Source organism: Nelumbo lutea, chromosome 4, assembly GCF_056320005.1.
Source record: "Nelumbo lutea isolate HS-2025 chromosome 4, American lotus-T2T, whole genome shotgun sequence".
In the NCBI taxonomy this organism is placed as follows: Eukaryota; Viridiplantae; Streptophyta; class Magnoliopsida; order Proteales; family Nelumbonaceae; genus Nelumbo; species Nelumbo lutea.
Genome location: NC_142687.1, coordinates 24,202,061 through 24,223,473, shown reverse-complemented (window position 1 = coordinate 24,223,473; position 21,413 = coordinate 24,202,061). Strand labels below are relative to the sequence as shown.

General features: G+C 38.3%; 1 protein-coding gene and 1 long non-coding RNA gene across 3 annotated transcripts; one reads left to right on the top strand and one right to left on the bottom strand.

Annotated features, from left to right (window-relative positions):
• Positions 1-1,195: 1,195 nt before the first annotated feature.
• Positions 1,196-4,773, top strand: LOC148854663 (uncharacterized). 2 transcript variants are annotated; one of them, XR_016113431.1, is made up of 5 exons: positions 1,196-1,644; positions 1,753-1,883; positions 2,190-2,293; positions 3,636-3,761; positions 4,445-4,773. It is a non-coding gene; the product is annotated as an uncharacterized LOC148854663 (long non-coding RNA). The 2 variants fall into 2 exon arrangements; XR_016113430.1 differs by lacking the exon at positions 4,445-4,773 and having other exon boundaries at positions 3,636-3,916.
• Positions 4,774-9,682: 4,909 nt separating this feature from the next.
• Positions 9,683-15,135, bottom strand: LOC148854662 (protein trichome birefringence-like 19). Its single transcript, XM_088982894.1, has 2 exons — positions 14,550-15,135; positions 9,683-11,212 (listed from the first exon to the last, which is right to left on the bottom strand). The coding sequence occupies exons 1-2, from the start codon at positions 15,042-15,044 to the stop codon at positions 10,427-10,429; spliced, it is 1,281 nt and encodes a 426-aa protein (XP_088839020.1). The 5' UTR covers positions 15,045-15,135; the 3' UTR covers positions 9,683-10,426.
• Positions 15,136-21,413: the final 6,278 nt, after the last annotated feature.

The window sequence follows — 21,413 nt, the reverse complement described above, 5'->3', positions numbered from 1 at the left end:
TTTAGTACAACTATACATGAATAGAGATAAGGGTAAGGGTAAAATAGGTATTTTCAAAATATAAAGCATTAAATCAGCATTATCTATCTCGGGAAATGATTGAAAGGAGGAAACTGTGTTTTTTCAATAGTATAGAGAGATTTTTGTTAAAGTGAAAACACAGGAGGTCCGGCCAGCTCCTTGTCACCACTCCGCTGCACTCACCACCATGACAGAGTAGAAAGCACCACCTCCCCAATCAACCAGGTCCCCCCCCCCTCTCTCTCTCTCTCTTCGCTTTTCTCACCCAACTCAGTAATCACCACTACACTCACAACCACAACACCTCAACGGTGCGTCACCACCACCGTCCACCACCACTGTAGTACGGCACCACTCCACAATGTTGCCTTACGGTGGTGCCTCACCACCACCAACCACCATTATCCAGCACCTAACATCGAATAAAAAAAAAGGGAAATATGGACCTCAGTCTCAGTCTAGGTTGGGCTTCAGTTTTGGGCCTGAGTTTCGGGCTCTTATAAGGGCTGGTTTTGGGCTTGATGGTCGCACCGGCTTCGGCCTCAAGTTTGAAGAAATTCTGTTAAAGAGCGAAAGCCAGATCCACGAACAAGTCTAATCCCCCCACCCACACGATACTATCGCCTTGAATTAGGAACACGCGATCCTGTAGTGTTGTGTGGGCAGAGAAGTGGGAAGAATTAGTAGGTAGAGATCTGATCGAGTGTTGGGACCGTGTATGGATGGTTGAATCAGGTTGATCTGAAGTTCTGAACTCCAAAACGCTGTCCTTCAGCCGAGTCCTTGCGGTGACTGCACAGTATCGTTCGGCCAGGAATCTGCCTTTAACTAACAGGTATATTGCCGTTTTTCCATTTTCATGGCCTGGCCGGTCTAATGGTTGTTATTTAATCAATGGTCAGACCGGAACGGAGCTGGGGCCCTGCTGATTTCGAGTCCATTTTGCCACGTTGGCAAACCTATTGACCGGTGAAGAGCATATTCTTGACTAGTTGACTCCAATTATCTTGCAACTTTTGTCTCAGTTCCAGTGATCAACTTTTGCTGACGTGTGCTCGTCAATTTTTTCCATAAAGAAGGATATTGTCGTAAATTAAACCTTTTATATCTGTTTAGCGTGGGACCCAAACCCTAACCACAAATCTATTATAATTCCATTGTGCCCTAAATGCCTAAAGCCTAAATCCCATCAGCCATCACACTGACTCGTCTACTCTCTCTACTCTCTCTCGCTCTGCATCGCACTCGCCACCACCAACGCAAAGGCAAAGGAAGAATACGTTTGGCATGGCGATTCTCTGGAGAGAAGAGAGAGGGAGAGAGAGAGAGAGAGAGAGAGAGTCCTCTCCTCTCCTCTTCGCTCCTCTGGCCAGGAGAAAATAAGAATATAAAAATGGCACCAGATCTATTCGTACTTCTACCCTCAGATCTGGTAGAGGAAAAAAAGTTGATCTTAACCAATCTCTTCTCGGTTTTCCATTCCCTGATTTTTTTTTCTTGTTTTTTTACTTTTTCTTTTGACTCTCCGTCTTTATTTTCCATCGTTAAAGCTGTAAAATTTCAGATCTGATCTGTAAATCCAGTTGATTAGAACAGAATCCTAGTTGGAAGTTAGAACACAAGGTCTAGATTGTTTTAAGTATTTTGTTTTCTCCTCCGTGTTAATGCTTGTGGGTTAGCAGGTCTTCCATCTCTGAAAGGATGTCTTGCTTCGTCTGGTTGGTGTTTCAGGAAAGACGAACTTGTGGTGTCTCCGGGCGCAGCGGTTTATCGATCTCTTCCTGGACTGGTTGTTTGAACGGATTGCTTGCCAATTGAAGTGAAAGACAAAACAGGAATCGGTCGATAAACCTCTGCATCCGGTGCTCACTCTCTCTCTCCCCTCTTTCTCTCTCTCTCTTTCTCTCTCTCTCTCTCTTTCTCTCTCTCTCTCTATCTCTCTCTCTTCTGTAGCGTTTCCTTTCCCTTTTAAATACTTTCTTATTTATTTTTTCCTGTTATTTGCTCACTGTTCACTTCAATTGGTGTATGGAATATTTGCACTGTTGCCAGAGTAATCTATCCATATTATGAAAATCTTTCTAACTTCTAAGCATCTGCTATATCTTCCTCTCTACAATAGTTATGCTTCTTGCACTCAATTATTGTTTGTTTGTTGTCTCAATCAGGTTCTGCAGTTAGGACCCAAAATGCTTTATCAGTCTTGCAGATTCTCTATGTGGAATATCGCTTCTTATCCACTAACCTCGCATGCAAAAATCAGATATTTTGCGTACGTTTTAGGGTTGTGAACATTTCCTTACTGTACAGTTTGTGTTGGGTTGTTCTTGGTCCAAGAACAGCTTGGTAGTATTATCATGTAACAATACCCAGTTAGAAATTCTGAGTTTTAATTCCATTTTGTGGTATAGTTTCATGTGAGATTTAATTATGTTTTTACTTCTGATTGTTGTCTTTGAAGTCTTCAGGGGACTCCAGCATCAAATTTCTGTATATGTTTTATCAAATCTCTTTTACTTGCATTTGTTCTTAAAAAGAAAAAAAAAAACGTCTCCTTGTTCTTGAAGAACTATATTTTGATGATGCACAGCTTTGATATTATAGAAACTGGATGATTAAGAGAATCGTGTTAGTCATAGTATAAATGAGATCAAATTAATCAATTCTTGCTGATATTTATTATGTTTGAAGTCTAAAACCTTGTAGTTAGAAACGTCCATGCAGAATATCATAGCTTTTCTCTTTTTCTTTAATTCTTTTACCTCAGGTAACCTTGCATGTTCTTCCTTTGCCACCATTTTCAGCCATGTTCGGCATATGTGTAACTGTTGATTCTTCGTTATGTATTCAGTCAACAATCTTTCAAAAATATCCTGGCATGTAGTTAAGCTGTTTTAGCTATTTCTATGTAGCATATCCTCGTTTTCTTATTTGTTTTCTCTTTCATCTGTGCTAAAGAGTTATCTTAACTCTGGAGAGTGGAGGCTTGCCCTGTTAATTTCTACTAGTTTGATTGATGGTGAAGTTTCAATGAGTAAATGAAGTGCTGATTGTCCTGTTGATTTAAGTTCAGCATTCTTCTTTTGCTCATTCAAAGATGCTTATCTGCAGCATCAGTCTATCTCCTATTTTTATTGCATTTGCTTAGAGTCATTTATTGCATCCCTCCCTATGCCCAAGGGAAATGGGGAATATATCATCTAATTACTTTTCAGAGATATATCACATTATCTTTAATAAATGTTGATTCCTTGGATCTATATTCTGCAATATTATTCTCTAAGGCTGTGTTTGGTTTGAAGGAAAATGTGGGGAAACCTATACAAGATTTGTAAAGGTTTCCCTACATTTCCCTTCCTATCCTTACATTTTCTTTCAAACCAAACATAACCTAAAGGTAATTCATGGTTGATTATATCAATGTCGCTGGATTTGATGATGGATAATGGTTTCTTCAACTGCTAAGTATTACAGAAGAGAAATGTGTGGGAGAAAGTACTTTAATGTAGATGTTTTCAGCAGATGTTAAAAGAGGTTATACAAACTGCTATTGTATAATGTAGAAAAAGGAAAAAAAAAAATGTTGTAGACCGTGTTGTCATTGTGTGTTACAGGTCTGAGAGGAAAGTGCTGTGAACTACCACATTGTCAAGGAATCTGCAATGCCTGATATGAACGTTTACAAGTTACTCAAATGTAAAACATTGGGGAAAAAACTATGTGGGAATATTGAACTAAAGGTGGGTTTGCACCGAAAGTATGGTAAAAAGTGGTTGTGTTGATAAATGTGGATATTATGTTGTTTGAGATAAACATGTAGCTTTCTATTTTACTTTCTAATTCAGTCAGAATTAGGGTTTATGGAAGGGATTTTTGCTGAATAAGGTTTCTGATTCACCTTCTTGTCATCTCTTCAAGTAGCTATAACAGTTATATTATAAGCTATATTACATTGTTGGCTGCAAGCTTGAAAAAAAATGATCGGCGGATGGAATGAAATTTGGTAGAACCCATTCGACATATTTTGTTGTCCATTTGCCATGAATTATTTATTTTCTTTTTTATGGATTTTGGGATCCTTTGTTTATGGTATGGTATTCATCTTGAGAATGTGAAAGGAAGAAGTTTCTAAATTTCATAAAATGCTTCAAGCTCGGGTTTTTCTTCCACAACGATCCTTGTCTCGCCACGAAACACAGCCACATAGACATTTAGATAGGGTTTGGTCTGACCAGTTAGTCGGTCGGTCCATTTATTATATCATCATCCTTAATATCATTTGTATGGATGCTTTGAATTGAGAGAGAATTATTTTGGTAATGGGTGGATATTGTTTTCCAAACAGTAACTGAGCATTGATGGTTAATTTACGGTTAGGATTGCTGTGTATATCCATTATTGATCACTTGATTGAAGAATGCAGATCAAATTGGTGAGTGGTGGGTCATCTTCCAAAGGACGCACGCTTGACGGGTGGCACTGTTGTTTTCCAGAATGCTGTTTTGTGCTTTGGCCTGTGGGTGATCAAATTGACGTTTCAGGGAGAAGCAGCGACGGTACTAATGACTGATAAGTGATGTGACCAGACAAATCTTACCAATTTGTATTGATCAATCCCAAACGATGTTGAAATATGCCAAAATGGTACACAATGCAATACTTGTGTGGTGTCAGTTTTTAAATCGAGAGATTCTTGGAAGTATTTTAATAATAATAATAATAATAATAATGCCATGACTTCAGTTTCTATTATTGTTGGGTACACATTATGCACAAGACACCACAGTGGCAGCATACAAGGAAAATCTCCTGTACGCATATGAGCATTGTTTGCCCATGGGTAGAGACGCATTAATCGAGCTGCTTGGTATATCACCTATGTTTCGGATAAGTTAACATTAAGTTTTATGTTATAGTCATGATTCTGACATTCTATATCGACTCTGAATTTTCGCCAAAATGCTAGAAGCCGACTCTTGAAAGAAATCACCTAACTATAGCAATTAGCCAATTATTGAGAAAGTTGGCCTAATTTTCGCTTCTTAATTTAGCATAATTATTAAGTTGGATTGTAGCCCTCGAATTTAACTCCGCCCAGACCCAATATGATTTTGATCCCTATGGGGTTGATTGCTTGTTGGTTCAAACTTAAAAAATGTAGAACATTCGGTTTAACTTCTCCTGGGGGACCATGGCTACTACTACTACTAAAGGAATTGCTTTAGAAATTAGAATCTGGACAGTGCGAGAGAGAACCAACTTTAGCGAAGCCATCATCCCCAAGTAGAATGGTGGATAGCGATTGGGGGGAACAAAGGAAAGTAAAGTTATTCTACTTTGATTCCAATGAAACTATGAAAGTCGAGTTCAGGACCCCTTCATTCAACTTCTTTACCATGTACAGCGACAACTGACGAAAGATTATCGGAAAGAAGTCATTTGGAACTGCTGCCCACCCACGAATCACACACTTCGCATTGACATGGGGCATGTGGTACTTAGAATGTGATGACAAGGACACCACAAATTGAAGGCTGGAGAGAAAGAAGTCAATCCCATCTTTATTATTTCAACTTTGGTTTAGTTTCTCTGTAACCTCTGCCTCAGGAATCTTAATCTCTATGGGGGATTTATGCTAAAGTCATTCCATTAGTGAACTCCTTATCCCTAATTGGGTCGATTATTTATACCCTTTATATTACAAATTTGCAAAGCATACAGTCATGGAGTTAAGCCACTTTAGCCGTATGATATTCATTCCATTGAAATCTTCGATTGAATTAATATATTCCGATTTACAAACTATTTGTCACATGTCTCTATTTGTGGAGAAAAGTTTCTGCGAAATCTGCAAAACAGCTGTGCAAATAGTAGGATCTATATATTCATTCAAAAATAAAATGAAAAAAAAAAAAACAAATGGTGAGTCCAAATTCTTGCAACATGGACAAATGGCAAGTAAATAGGCGGGGGTGGGTTGTCCTGATCCATCTGCAGTCCCTGTCCCCCTACTCCCAAAACACTCCCTGTAAAGTGTCAAATACGAGACATGTATGTAGCTGTTGGTTGATGCAACCAAAAAAGTATGGAGAGTGAAGTGACCAAAAGACGAGGATAGGTGGGTACCGGTATCGCTGCTTACTTTTCTATTCTAAAATTTCTAATCCAAAGGATGCCGCAAAGCATTTTCCAGTACCGATGAATATAGTCTTGGGGTGGTTGCGTATTGTCTATAAAAGTTTTATAGATCTCTAGAAATGCTGATTCGGCCATTGGTTGTTTAGTTTAGCCAGAGGTGAGCTGGGTCAGGTTCTTGAGGCTCGTAGTAACTGGTATCAAGAGCATTTTGGATGAATGCTTTACTGTGTCTGTGTGTAGAAGGTGGTGCTTTTATATTCAATATTCACAATTCCTCAGAGAAGCCAATTCGGCTGCTGAATTCTGATTGGCATTGGCTGGCTAATGCAGGTCATGGGTTGGGGGGAGCTCTAATGGGGTTTTGTTCTTAGATAATTCTTTTGTTTTTCTCTTTGTTTGTTTGTGTGATTGTTGGGGGAGGTTTATCCCCCACAATCATTCATCAGAAGTGTCAATGGACAAGTTTTGGGTTGGACCCGTCCAAATCAAAATCCAAATTCATAGGCAAGTTCTAGGGATTCCTAGTTGGGAAATGTGAGAAACAGTAAAAGCCATACATGCTTGATTGTTGAAAGGGCAAACAGAAAAAATCAGGAAATTAAACAAAGAGATGCCTGGGAAATGTGAAAACTGAAAAAGAAGATGTCCTCATCCTCAAAAGTGTTATGAGAAATGCCTTTCTGATGAAGGGAGTTTCTGAAAAGAGAAGATGCCCAGATAGCGTGCTTTGGAAATGGGCAAATGGGATGAAGGTAGATTGAACTCTGTCATTTTCTACCCTTTTCTTTGGCTTTCGCATATATTTCTGGTCCCTCCAACCCCAACTGGAACTCAGGAACTGGCAACTACTAACTACTGGATATCATGTAATGTAATATTGGTGCTACTTACTGAGGCCTAGACCAGTCTCCAAATATTTTGGAACAACTCTCCGGCATATACCTCAAGACAATGTTGTGTCATTTTATTGCCATTCTTTATCTGGGAATCTTTTAAACGGATTGAGTTTGCCTCTGTTAGCTTCAAAGTTCATATTATTCCCCTCCATCTCCGTGCATGTCTCAGACTCTAATTGCTTTTCCTCCTATTTATTCTCTTTCTCTTTCTCCTCAGTCTCTCAGCCTCAGTTTGAAATGAGTACAAATACTACAAATATGCTGGTTTTCCAACTAACCTTTATAAAGCTCTTAAGGTTAGCTTTCCGTGTCAATACCTTTAAAAAGTGTGGTAATGTCTCCATGTCAATACCCTTATAAAGCTTATAAGGTTAGTTTTCCAACTAGTCCAACTTTCCCATGATAACATTGAATTAGACAAGATAACAGAGAAGTGGATTTTTTGAAAACCATACTAGAAGAGGTATTTTTATGCTCCGTTTGCTTTTCGGTATGTCATTTATCCGGATAAATGCACTTAATCTGGTAAGTGCATTTATCCATGTTATTTTATTTTTCATGTAAATAAGGCAATGACAATCTTAGTCATAAAATTCCATTATTAAAAGGGGCATTTTTGTTCCATCCAAGTATTGATAACTTTTCCCTAGATGGGAAAGTTAAATTATCTACCTACGAGATAGGTATCACTTATCCAGGAAAATAAATTTTTACCCGTCACCACATAAATCTGAAAAATGAATATGGGTTTCTTGGTCAATGAGAATCAAAATCCCATTGACCAACCAACTTTCTCCCCTCTCAAAATCCAAAAATAGAATGCCCCTTAATGTAACTTACGGTTCAATGTAAAAAAGAATTACCAAAGAGTCGAGGCTGATTTCTTTTAAAACTGTTAATCTAAACCATCCAACCCCACTTTGCGACTTCGAGTCTCTTCACCTCTTTTTGACTTTGGGTCAAGTGGTTTGATCATCTGGTTTGAAAGGATAGTCCATTGTAATTTAAAACATAAAAAATAAAAAAATTAATTAAAATTAAAATTAGCCAAAACCAATGTTCAGGTCAAATGAGTGGACAGTTCAACTTTCCGGTTCAATGAATCACTGACCAAATCAACGGTTTTTTAACAAACGGTTCAAAGTGAAATAAAACCAGTTGCCAACCTGAGCAATTTCCGGGCCAAACAATCCAACCGTTTGGGTCAACAGTGATTAGAAAACCATAACCTGAACTATATAAATCCTTATATAGTCACTAAATCCAAATTCAACAACTAAGAGCTAAGAAAAATATTATATGAGTCCAATTTAGCTTTCAGATAACAAGGACAATCGGGACTACCCAAAAGAAAAAAAAAAAAAAAATCGGAAAGGAAACAAGGTTACTTTGGCTGGACATGAACGCAACTATTATATAATAAAAAATTGAATTTTTGATACTTCCTCATCACTGGTTAGCTCAATCAATCCAAATACAAATCATGTGGAATACATCCAATTACTTACTCAAAACAAAACTCGCACCTCAAGGTACAAAACAAACAAACTTCACGTTTCTTTCTAGCTTCGGCTCCACTTTCGTCTCTATTGTGAGCAGAGGGACAACTGATGAAAGATAAACCATTAACCTTAACCAGGCAGATGCCAGATGGTGGTTTTATCCTCTCTTTAGTGCCTGAATGAACGGTTGTTTGGGCCTTTACTTCAACTGTATGGATTGCGCATTGATCTTGGGCCTCTTTGAGTTCAACTGATGGCCCAGGCGTGGCCCATTACACTCTCGACAGTACACAGGACGCAGTGCAACTTGGGCCGTTGGGTGTGCTCGGGTTAGGGATGGACCTGGCCCGAAAGCTCAGGCCCAATGCAGTGTAAATTCCTCAAATTGGGAATCCCATTTGCACATCAGGTCCATCACAACATTGGATCCTGTGGGCTGTGGCAACTGCAGGAATTCCTTTTGTCCTTTTTCAAGGTTTGCATTTATTTGGAGTCGTTTGTGTGTGTGTGTTTAGCACACATACTGTACATGGTCCTTGTATCAGTATGGTCTAGGAATTAGCATGATTAAAGACTGAGACATTCTGCTTTTGCTTTTGTCTCTCTTAAGTTTTATATGAATATGAGATTAGAAAGCAGAGGGACTTATCTCTGCCCATACAGTTCTACGCCTACTCAAGGAAATGTTTGATTCTCAAAGCTGTTTATCCTCATTTGCTATTTAAAAGTTGAAACATAATAAGCTATGTTTGGAGTCAAACTGCAGAACTGGAAACAAATTCCACAAATTCCAGAATTGCAACCAGGGGTATTTTGGGATGACTAATTCCCCCAAGGATTTCAAACACGTCCAAGTTAGGGAAGCTTAAACAGAAATCCTCCTAAGTTTAAATTCTACCGATTTTGAATTCCAAACACAATACAATGGGAAATAAGAATTGAGACAAAACAACGGTAAGATCTCAAGGTTTTCTACTTAACCTTGCAAGTGTGGGTCAACAAATTTGGCAAAGAAGCTCCTATTAAAAATTTGACATATTGCCGGCCTAAACTGGCTATTGGCCTCTTTCAGATGCTGTTGTGACAAAGCAAAAGAGAGAGAGAGAGAGAGAGAGAGAGAGAGAGAGCAGCAAATACTCATTGATGTGAAGTCATCCATCACATAAGCTCTTATCTGTGCTGTTGAGAAAAGCCCTATTTTTTTGCCAGGAAGTTTAAACAACTAAAATTTGGCTATTAGATTCCTTGGACCATACTATGCTAAGAAACTCAGATAGAAGAACCATGCTGGCCTGTGAGCAGAGTACGACCTAATGGGTGTTGAATGCGTTGGCTTTTCCCTTGAGGTTGGCATAGCTTTATGTCAAAGCTCTGATGTCTTGTTTAGAAGAGGTTCCCTAGCTGTTCTCTATACATGGCTCCTTAGTGGAGAAGTTTGACAACATTTTCTGTATCCTTGCAGTTTCACTCCATAAGATAGGGGGTCTTGAGTCGTCTGGCTGTCAACACTTGATCAAAGAGGTGAGCTTTCCAATCCTTGTGGAAATATGTAGAATTGCAAATTCTGCCTAGTTTTCTATCATTTTCTTTGTCAACACATCTTTTCTCTGATGGTAGCATATCTCATTGAATTTTAAACAGTAAGCTTTTAAAGACAGAGTCCCAATTCTCTGCAAGGAAGAAGGGGTACCAAATCCCATTGATTAGTGCAAACCAGTGTCAAATTTACAGGCATCTGACATGAATATTTGTGGGGAGTGTCCATTTTAATGTCTTCAAGACTTGATGGACGAGAAAATGGTGAGATTAATTATATTGAACCAAACAATATTTGAAGAATTTAACTGATGCTCATTTATCATCACATCTTTACAATCTTTCTTCAAAGGATCTCTCACCATCTGTCTTCAACATCTGTAGCAAGAACTCATTCCATGTATCAATAGGTCCTGGTAAGCACCAGTGGACACAGTCATGAACTGTTCTGTTTTCTTGTGGAAAATGCCCATAAGGACCAGGGTGCCCATCTGGTCTCAGCAATGTAGCCTGAGTGGTATCTAACAATCTAAGCTTCAAGCCTCGCTTCCTTGCTTTCCTTTCTGCAGCCCTATATTCCTCCATCTGGGTCAAATAGAACTCCAAATCAAACTCTTTTAGCCTCTTTTCACTGCTTTTGAAAGGTTTTGTCCTGGGACAGGTTCCTCCAGTTTTCCATGTCCCATCTTCGAAGTGACCAGTAGAAAATGTCCTAAGAAATACTACTCCTTTGAATTCCTTCCGCTTACTAATGGCTTTGAAAGCAGTCCTAAACGCCCTTCTGTAGCCATAGTACATGGTAAGGTCTTTCATTTTCTTGTCAAAGCAGATATGGCACCCTACAACCTTGCCATGTTCATAGAACAGAAGTGGCCGCCAGAACCACTGCCCAGCTGAGATGATCACATAGTCAAATTTGTCAATCTTGGTTATCCAGGCCTCATCTGGTTCATCTACATACAGGTGCATGAGACCAGTTGTCTCTTTTGGCCAGGTGTCCTTGGCTTTTACTAGTTGTGGAGACCAGAAGGTAGCAATGGTGAAGTTGTAATCAGTGAAGAGCCAGCGTTTGAATTTTCCATCCCACGAATTTTCAGAAACATCCACAGGCTCACCCACCTGAAAGCATAAAGAGTTAACATGAGATCCTGAACCTAAGACAAACTTCCAAAAACAGGCATTCCATTGTTGCTCAAACAGCCATGTATGTATGACAGCGCACAAATTTGCATTGTCTCAGTAAATACAGATAAAGAAGCTTTTGATTGGATTGCATGAATCATTTGTTCAACAGGTGTTATGATGGTACAACTGATCAAGCCTGGAACACACATTGATGGTGTCATTAAGAATAAACATAATGCTTTCGATTAGGAAGACTACTAATTAATCGAAGTAACGGGCCCATTAAGGAGTGTACTTGAGGCTCAGTTTGGAAGGAGTATAAATGCAATTATGTAGTGTGTAAAACCTTTATTTTTTATTATTTTACCATACAAATTTGCATTTGTATTCCTTCCAAACTGAGCCTGAATAGAAAATCTTGAGTTTTATGGACTTCAGCACAAACTTTGAAAACATGAAAGCATGGACTTCAGCTCATTAATGGCGTTCAGTTTCTGGGTAGTTAGTGTATGCAATTCTCAACGAATAACCTTTTATCTGCATGTTCAATAATGGAAAAAACAGTCAGGCCCTGTTAACTTTTCGGTAAGTTATTTATCTGGATAAATGTAAGTGCATTTATTCATGTAATGACCATTTTACCCATAAAAGTCTATTATTAAAAGAATCATTTTTGTACCATTTAAGTGTTGACAACTTTTTTCCTATATGAAAAAGTTAATTATCCATTTAGGAGATGGATATCACTTACCTGGGTAAGTGATACTTGGAAGTAAAGTTTCTCTGGTCCTTGCATAAATTTGTAAAAAGAATATGAGTTTCTTGATCAATGGGGACCAAAATCCCATTGACCAACTTTTCCCCCTCTCAAAATCCAAACAAAGAGCGTCCCCTTAGTGAAAAACAAAACAACCAATCCAAATAGAAGAGAAGGAAAGACCACATGCTAATAAAAAGGACTATGCCACAAGCTAACGAGGAGAAGATGTTTAAAAACACATATGGTGGGTGCAGGATCAACTGTGCATATGAGTGGAGGATGAAATCAATTTTTTTTTTCTTTTTTTGATTTAGGGAATCAAATCTTCCTGAACTAAGGCCCTGCTTTTATAGGAAAGCAGAGGGAAGAGAGGGGGTTGGACATAATTTAGAATTTCCTATAAATCAAGAGAATAAATGGGCGGAGCTCTAGTGAAAGGGAAAAATAGGGTGGCAATGTGATAAATTGAGAAACGATAACCAAATAGGGTCTCGAATCTGCTATTCACTAATTGTTCCCACAACCCTACACACAGACATAACAACTGCACATTGAGAATATCTCCCTTTTCATTCACAGGGGATGTTCCCAATACATGGTGGTGGTGTTTCGTGGGTATAGATATGGAAATTTCATGGGTAAGAGATATGGAGTAATTAAATAGAAGACTCCATTGGGTAATGGAAAAAAAGAGAGGCCATTTGACATGACTAATTTTGTTATAATGTGGATAATAAGGCCATGCCCCCTAATTTTTTAAAAAATTTAGAATGTTAGGATCAAACAGCTTTAATGTCTTCCGTTCGTGGAGTTCGCATTTGTGCCCCACAACACATGTGGCCCACAACACATGATAGCACCACAAACCATGATTGCCATGTGGCCTTTCTTAAAAATAATAAAAAAAGGACAAAAAAACCTAGATGTCTATAGCAACGTTTTCAAACCGCCGTTGACTTGGATGGTCAGACTGTTCAGCCCAGGAACTGTTCAGGCAACCGGTTCCGTTTTACTCAAAACCTGGAATCTGGTAAAAAACCGTTGAAAAAGTCAACAAACCATTCACCCGAGTAGTCGAACCATTGACTCGTTCAACGGTTTTGACTTTTTTTTTTAATTTTTTTTTAATTTTTAAATTTTTTAATTTTACTGTCAAAATGGGCCATCCGTTCGAACTGGACGATCGGACCATTGACCCAGAAACCGATTCCTACAACGGTCCCATTTCCGGGTCATTTTTTAAAATGTTGGTCTATAATCCCATGACTTTAATTTCCACCAAGTCACAAATTGTAATTTCAAGGTCTTTAGTTCAAAAGCAAGTGACTCGTTGCATGGGAATCGGAATTCAGTCCTCATAAAAATTGTACTCACACCTTTCTCACAACAGTTGTAGTCCTGTAGTGGAAGCATGAATGAAAAAATATAATTATAGAGATGTTTTAAGATTTAAATAAATGATTGTAAGCGTTGTAAGGAGGTTGTGAGAACTGAATCCAATCTCGTTGACTGCTTGCCTTAGTCAACCCAAGCTATGGCACGAAAATGGGACAATGGTGTGATCTCGCAGGAAAATTTTGGCCGTCCACGTTCACGGTGCTTTCTTTGTGCAACACGTTCACGGCGCTTTCTAGCGTGCGTATCACGTGGGGAAACAGAAAGAGCATGTGGACAGCATAGGCTGTCGAACGTGGACAGCCAAAGTTATCAGGCCTGCACATGCTATCACCAGGACCGTGCCACAGCCTACGGACAGGATCAGCGTAACAAATTGGAAAATGTCAACCAACGGGACCACGTAGAAAGAACCAGACATACGCATGCTGATCCCTAGGTGATCCTTTTCTTTTCTTTCAATAAAATAAAAAATATATATTTACAATAAAAGATAATTAAAAGAATTAATAGATGGATATAAAACATAAATTGTTGTAGCGTACGCTGTAACGCAACTTACGTGAGGTATACAAATACAAGGGTTGGTATATATAATGGTATTACTTCAGCTGTTCAGCATGGATGATTGGATTCTATTTCTCATTCTTTTTTTTTTCTTGTTATTAGTTAGATGCTATATATTTGGGATTAATTCTCACAACATTAAAAATGTTTTAGCAGCACAGCATGACATGGTGGACTTGATATTAATTTTGATTAATTCTTCTGGACGGTTTCCATTTACGTATCTACTTGTTTCATTCGGAGCTACAGATGTCGAAGTTGGTCCCGGCCGACTCGTTTTGTGGTATTGGCTTGGACTCTATCAAGTATCAACTATGATCACCGGCCTCCTGTCCTGTGATCCATCGTTGTTCGTTAGGCTGCTTTAGTTTTATATATTAGGCGATGACTGAGTCTGGCTTAATTAGCTTCTAATTCTATATATCCAAACAAGCTGATGAATTCACAGGACACAGCTCGTTATTTGCATGTAAACAACCATGGTCAACAACTTTTAATGAATGGAAAACTATCAAGATCCAAAGAAAAGATTATATCGGTCCTCTGGGCCATCAGAAACCCAATAACCATTAATCCTAAATATGCTACTGAGAAACAAGGAGTACTTACAGTAGTAGAAAGCATGCAGAGCAAGGATTGCATTTGGTTTCTTGCCACAGAGTCCCCAACAAAGGCCATGGACTTCCCTCTGGCAATGTCCAAGAACTGCCGGGCGTCGAAGCGAGGTAGCTCGCAGTCGCCGGGCTTCCATCTCCAGTACAAATAGCCGGTATCGGGTCTCCCATGGAGCATGCAGTTTTGTTGGTCATGTATATGTTTGCAAGTCATATTGGTGTAATAAGGTCCCTGGGTTTGAGGGATCCATTCTCCACTGGATATATCACACCTCTTCCTAATTAACCTAAGCTGTTTTGATTCATATGCAACTTTCCTGTGACTGTGAGAAGGGTAAGAGGAGGAGGAGGAGGAAGCAGGAGTCTGATATACACAGAGAGGGATGAGGGTGAAACAAATGAAGGTTAGGGTGAGGACTAGAAGGAGAAATCTCAGGATGTTATGGGGGATGGTCTTCCCCTGTGGAAGATCAGCTACGTTAATCTTCATTGAAGAAGAAAACCAAGAACAGAGACACCTGCCTTGTGTCCATGTGCTTATATAGAGACTTATAATCACAAGGAGCTTCTGTTATCATGTTTCTTCTTTCTTTCTTTTTTTCTTTTTTCTTTTTTCTATGGATGTTGAACGTGTTATGAAAGTAATCTTCATTTTTTTCTTTTTGAAATTTTAAGTATGAAAAAGACCGTTGAAGGCTTGAAGCTAAGCCGCCCTTGGTTACAATATTTTGAGATAAGGACACGTTTGGCGTAGAATTAGGCTCTCTCTCTCTTCCTTTTCTTTTATTGATAATAAAATGGAATATTTTTGTGTATATGAATCTGATGGGTTTCAATGTTTCAACGTGGGCATTTAGGTAATTGAATTAGTGAACAGTGAGATGGTGGATCCATTGGAAGTTAATTGGTAGATAAGAGCCCCTGTTATTTGAAAATTAAAAAAAGAAAAATTCATTGGATTCATTCATGTTCAAAATCGGGTGGTCTAAGTCAGCACTCAGCAGAAGCGAGTGAGGCGTTTTGGTCGTCAAACTCTGAGGCGTTACATAAAAAAACTTCTGATTCGAATATCTTCCTGTGACCTGACTTTCGCTCGGATTTTAAATAAAAGAGGAAACGCTCCCATTCTCGGCGGATGTTAAAAGTAAAGCCATCGATCTCATCAAAATCTACAGAACTTTTCAGAAATTAAGAAGCGTAACCCTATCATCCACCGTGGATCAGGACCGTTTTCCTCTTTTACATGGTAATAAATTATAAAGACCCCCCAGGAGTCAATGACAAATAGACCTAAATTTTCATTTACAACAAAGTCCCCTTATACTTTCACGTTTTAACAAATACCCCTGAACATTTATTTGCAACAAAGAACTAGTCTTTCACTTTGTGACAAATAAATACCCCTTGACTGTTAAATCCAATAATAATGGAATAGGTTAAATTACCAAAATGTGTACACCAACTTTCCTTATTTTCTTTTCCTTACCCTTTTCTCTAAAACTCTAATTGACCAAATATACCTCCATTTTCTTCCAAAAGAAATAAACTAAAATAACAAGAATCATTTCATTGGCATATATATATATTTTAATTCTTGATTCATTTCACTGACCTGAATGTCTCTCTTCATCTTAAAAAATAAAAATTATCCATTCCTTTCTAATAAATAAAAAAAAACAAATAAAATCATAAATTTATATCTATAAGAAAGAAACCTCTACAATTTTATTTGAATACTGTATCCAGCCAAAAATCTGTGCAAAGATACATTGGAGAAAATGGGAGGACTTCAATGTTATATTTAGAAAATCAATTGAATAATAAGTCATCTAAATAAATAAGAAAAGCGTAGTTTAGGTATTTGAAAATTTGTAAACAGGTGAATAAGATCAACTTTTTCTGAGTTACTTGACAAAACTCTTAATAAAGGAGGTATTTGTCAGAGTGGAACTTCAAAGGGTTTTTATTGCAAATAAAAGTTTAGGATGTATTTGTCACTAATCCTCTAGCACAGCGGGTCATTGTAATTTACCCTTTATATAAAAGCAAAAGTGTTTTTCAGGTTTTACATTCACAAATATATTTTTTTTTTTACTTTTTAAGCAAAATGTACATCAATTGTATCGCACAACAAAAGATATGAATTAATAATGAAATGATATTTCACAGTTGATATCAACGTTTTTAAAATCAGATTGGACATGGAACTGTTTTGGAACCGGTTTTCGGATTGAGCGGTTCAGTCATCTGGTTCGAACGGACAACCCGTTTTAACAAAAAATAAAAAATGGCCAAAAACATTGTCCAGATTGGCAGTTTGACACTCTAACCCCGGGATAAATGGTTTGCTGACCAAATCAACACATTTTTGCCAAAAAAAAAAAAAAAGCTTTTGAGGTAAAATGAAACTAATTAGGTGATTGGTTCCTAATTTTTCTGGTCTAATTGTCCAGTCTGGTCCGATTTTAAAAATCATAGTTGATATCCTTGAAGTTTTTACATTTTTGATGTAAAATAATTCACAACAATATATAATGTATGATTGATTGAAATCTTGATTTAATTCATAGGTAACGTGGCGTTTTAGGAGATTTCAATCGAGCATGGGCCCTATTAGCACTAGAGTTTTCTTCTGATTAGGGGGTGTCAATGTTAAGTGTGAACGTGGGAAACAAAGAGAGAGACAACGCAAGTTTTGAACACGTGCATGGCCCACATGCCAACTGGGAGGTGGTGGAACTCTTGGAATTGGAATGAAAGAGAGAGATGACTTCATGTGTGATCTCCACTTACATTGGGGGGGGGGGGTCATACTTGCTTAGTTTCCATGACAAGTAGATACTGAGAAACCGAATGCTTTGATTCAAGTATGCTATAATTTTAGAGTTTAATTAATTATTATTGTTTTGTAAGATGGTAGTATCGAATATCGATCTAGCTTATCGCTCAAGTCTGAAGAGGTGGGTGGTACTGGGCTTTCGAAGCAGATGTGGCTCTCACTCAATTAGGTCCAATTGATGAGCTGTGATATGGATGGATTGAATATATCCATACTGATGGCTGATTGAGAAATGCTAATAAAATATTCTCTACTCAGTAGGGTGATATTGATTTGGTTGGCCGAGTCTATTAATAATCATAAAATGTCATATTATTGGAATAAGAATGAGCCCAAGTGTATGACATGGAACCAGAAGAACCGCATCTCTCTCTCTCTCTCTCTCTCTCCTCTTATTTATATCTCTAGCTAATTCTCTGTTTGGCCATGGCGTCGGCCTGAGTCTATTTGCAGTGCCAACTCTTGCTTCTGTCTCCACAACTCCACAACTAATCGCTGTACAGAATTCATACTTACTAGTGGGTTTTGTCTATTAATATTATTACTCAATTCTCAAGACGTCGTCGCATTAATCTAATATCCTTGTGGCTGTGGGACGATGATAACTTCATCTTCCCATTAAAAGAACCAATTATTATGATTTATGAAGAACCCACTTGATACACGTATTTAATTAGGCCTATGAAGTTAAAGGAATGACAGTGTTTTTAGTTGGGAACACGCTGGTTTAGTTTCTCGAATTAATATTATTGGAAAAGAGAGAATTCATGGTGAAACTTAGAAGTGCCAATTCTGAACTTGTAATTAATTAGAGTAATGGGTTTTTCAGTTTGCTCAGGAAAGAACAAGAACATATAGAAATGGGTTTCAATTTCTCTTCACCAAATTGAAAGCTAATCTGTGAGCCTGTGCAGAACAATTCCTCTTCCTCGTTGCAAAAATTAATATTTGAGGGATCTATGTCTCGACTCAACTACCGAATAGGGAGTGAAAGTATTCTTGTGTTGAGGAATGACATTAATTGAAAACCAAATGAGATTTTAAAAGAGTTGTGGAGTTGACTTGGATGAAAAATTCTATTTCAGTGATGCTTGGCTAGTTATGAGAAGCTTCAAGATTAAAAAGGAGATTGACTATGATGAGATAGTCCCCTTCTCAAAAAAGCTAAAAATAAAAATAATTCCACTTGTTTGGTACAATGTCCAGTCACAAATTTGGATTTAAGTAGTCAACACTGAGATCATTCGATCTATTTAAATACATATAATTTATAATTAATTATATGGAATAGATTTACAAGTCTGAAGTAAGACATGAATTATATATAAATCATAATTAGGTTTGTACATCCACGAAATTGTGTATGCTTAGAACAACCAAGATCTATCATCCCATTCATATTACAAACTCAATTAGATTCAGTTAAAACAGCCATCAATTCACCATTACAAACACAAAAAATGCATGTTCCTTCTAGGATGAACATGCTATATAGAGGGAAAAATGGGTCAGCCTTCAAGTCGGTTTTTAAAATATTGGAGTAAAATTTAAATTGGGGAAAATTTTATTTTAACTTTTATTAATTTCTGGGGTATAAGTTTATTATTATTTTTTTCTGACATCATACTCAGTCAATGGGCTAGTGAAAGCTGAGCTAAGTAGGGAGCCCAACCCAAATTACCAAAATTTGAAGCCAAAACAATGTATTTTGCTTGCAATGAGGTAAACACACACCGGATATTCCACCTATACACATGACATGAAAACAATAATTTGTTACTTGTTAGGGATGATAAGAGAAATTTCACTACAATCAACAAAACAACTCATGCTCTGCAATCTGCAATCCCCATGCTGGCTGTAACTGTGAGCCTGGGATTTCTCTTATTTGGGCTTGGGCTGGAGCTGGATATATCGAAGTGAACAAAATTCTGCCACCCATTTACAGAATGGGGTTGAAAATGGAGGCCCAAATGGCCCAACTTAGAAAATCTTAACAGTAACAGTTCTGGCCCAATGTGTATTGGGAGTTGGCATTGGCATTGGCATTGGCATTGGCACCCCAGGCCCAACTGAAGTATTGATTCGGCAAACTGCGTTCATAGGGTAGTACTAGTAGTGTATGACCTTTCTCTCCCTCAGAGTCAGACCCTTGACTTGATGTGTGATTTCTTCTCTAAGTATTGATACGGCATCAACGTATTTTTCATTTTCAGCTTCAGCAAGGCACGGCTCCCTTTGGGCTTTGGATTAAAAATTGCTGACATGCCGCATGCGCCACTGCAGCAGCAACTAACAACCACTATAACAGCTCCGCCACCATCATCTACATCGACCCCCTCCAGCACCGGTACCTTCGTGGCAAGGTTAGCGGTAGGTTGGAGATTGTTTGAAGGACTTGGGCGGTATCCACTGTCTCCTCTTTTCTCTTTCTCTGTTTTTGTGTTCCGCTGAGATTACTTCAGAGAGCTCTTTCTAGCATATCCGCTCAGGAGCTCTTCTCTGGTTCTCAGTTAAGGGTATTCGGTTGACATCCTCCGCTCTATCTGTTTGTTTCGTTTTTTCTTTTTCTGGGTAGTATAATTGATTTTTGACGGAGGCAATACTCAGATTTGGGTTCCGGACCGAATCAGTTTGGTTTGCTGCTGAAAGGAAGAAGACGGCAATGATAAAATTGAGATTTAAAAAAATTATATACGTGACTTATATACGAATTTAGCGAAATATTAATGGATTCAAACGATAAGGGTTGAATTAATCAATTTTAATTTTCAAACAGGAGTACACTTAATCAATTAGCTAAATTGGGTAATAATTTACCCTCTTTATTTTACACAACGTACGTGTGGAATACTCTGCCGAGTGCCGCTATGTACTGTGTGATTGTAACAATTATTGCCTAGAGGTATAAATCAGACCATACCGCCGGCAATGTGACATCATGATCCGCGAGCTGTGCCAAGCCTGGTACGTTTATGTGTGCTCTGTTAGGTTTGGGGTTTTATGTCCACGAGCCCTTATGGCATCGTATGACTGAATGGGCCGTGTCACTCATAACCCATGGGCCAGTATGGCCCAGCCCGCACGCTGGCCCAGCCTGGCACAGCCCATATATTATATATATAAATTATAATTATATAATAATATATTAATAAAATAAATAAATTTTTAATTTTATTATACCAATTTATTTAATTATTATATATAAGTAATTTTATACACAAAATTCATATAAAATTAAAATTTTAAGTTTTTTGTTATTTTTTTTAAATAAATAGTTTTGGCCCGATGCACGGCCCGACTTAATCCATAGCTTGGCCCATGAGCTCGCATGGGCCTGGACCGTCGAGCCAACCCCCAAATTTTTTACCAAAGAGAACGATACAGCCCATGATGGCCCATGGGCCAGTACAGCACGGCCCGCACTTTGCACGAGCCGGGCCCACTTTACACCTCTTTTCATATAAGGAGGGTTTAACAAAAAGGCGGTGTGCTTGGTTCTTCGAACACTCACTATGGGCGCCCTTGGATCCGCATCCACTGGAGCGTTTGTTTTGACTTTTGACTGACCCCCTACCCCTAGAGTCAAGATCCATCGAAGTCCTTCAACTACTCCCCATATCAGATGGGCGCTTATGAGCCCTTACTTTTTTAAGTTAAACTCAGTCAACTATTAACCTATGGCAAGTGGCAAACTGGCATTTACCTACAAATAGAGGGTGGCACCTGATGTGTACAATACTGCACGTGCGAGAAGTAAATTGGAATTTATACCTCACAAAGCTTATCACAGACACATCTCACCATGTATTCGGAACATCTCCCCAAGTACCGGAAGATGATCCCGATGTGCGGTTGAGACGTGCTGTGAGAAGCAGGATTAGAGTATAGACTCTAGAGAGATCTATTCCTTCATACATCATTGCTTTTGTAATGTGTCCACGTGTCGATATTAAAGGTGCTTAATTACTTCGAGTAAATATCTGGATGTAAGGGCAATTATGTACATAAACCAAATAT

Excerpts from the sequence above, each read along its gene's own strand:
- LOC148854662 (XM_088982894.1), bottom strand. The coding sequence starts at position 15,044 with ATGAAGATTAACGTAGCTGATCTTCCACAGGGGAAGACCATCCCCCAT. Across the intron at positions 11,213-14,549 it reads TCTGCATGCTTTCTACTACT|GTGGGTGAGCCTGTGGATGT; the intron begins GTAAGTACTCCT and ends TTATGCTTTCAG.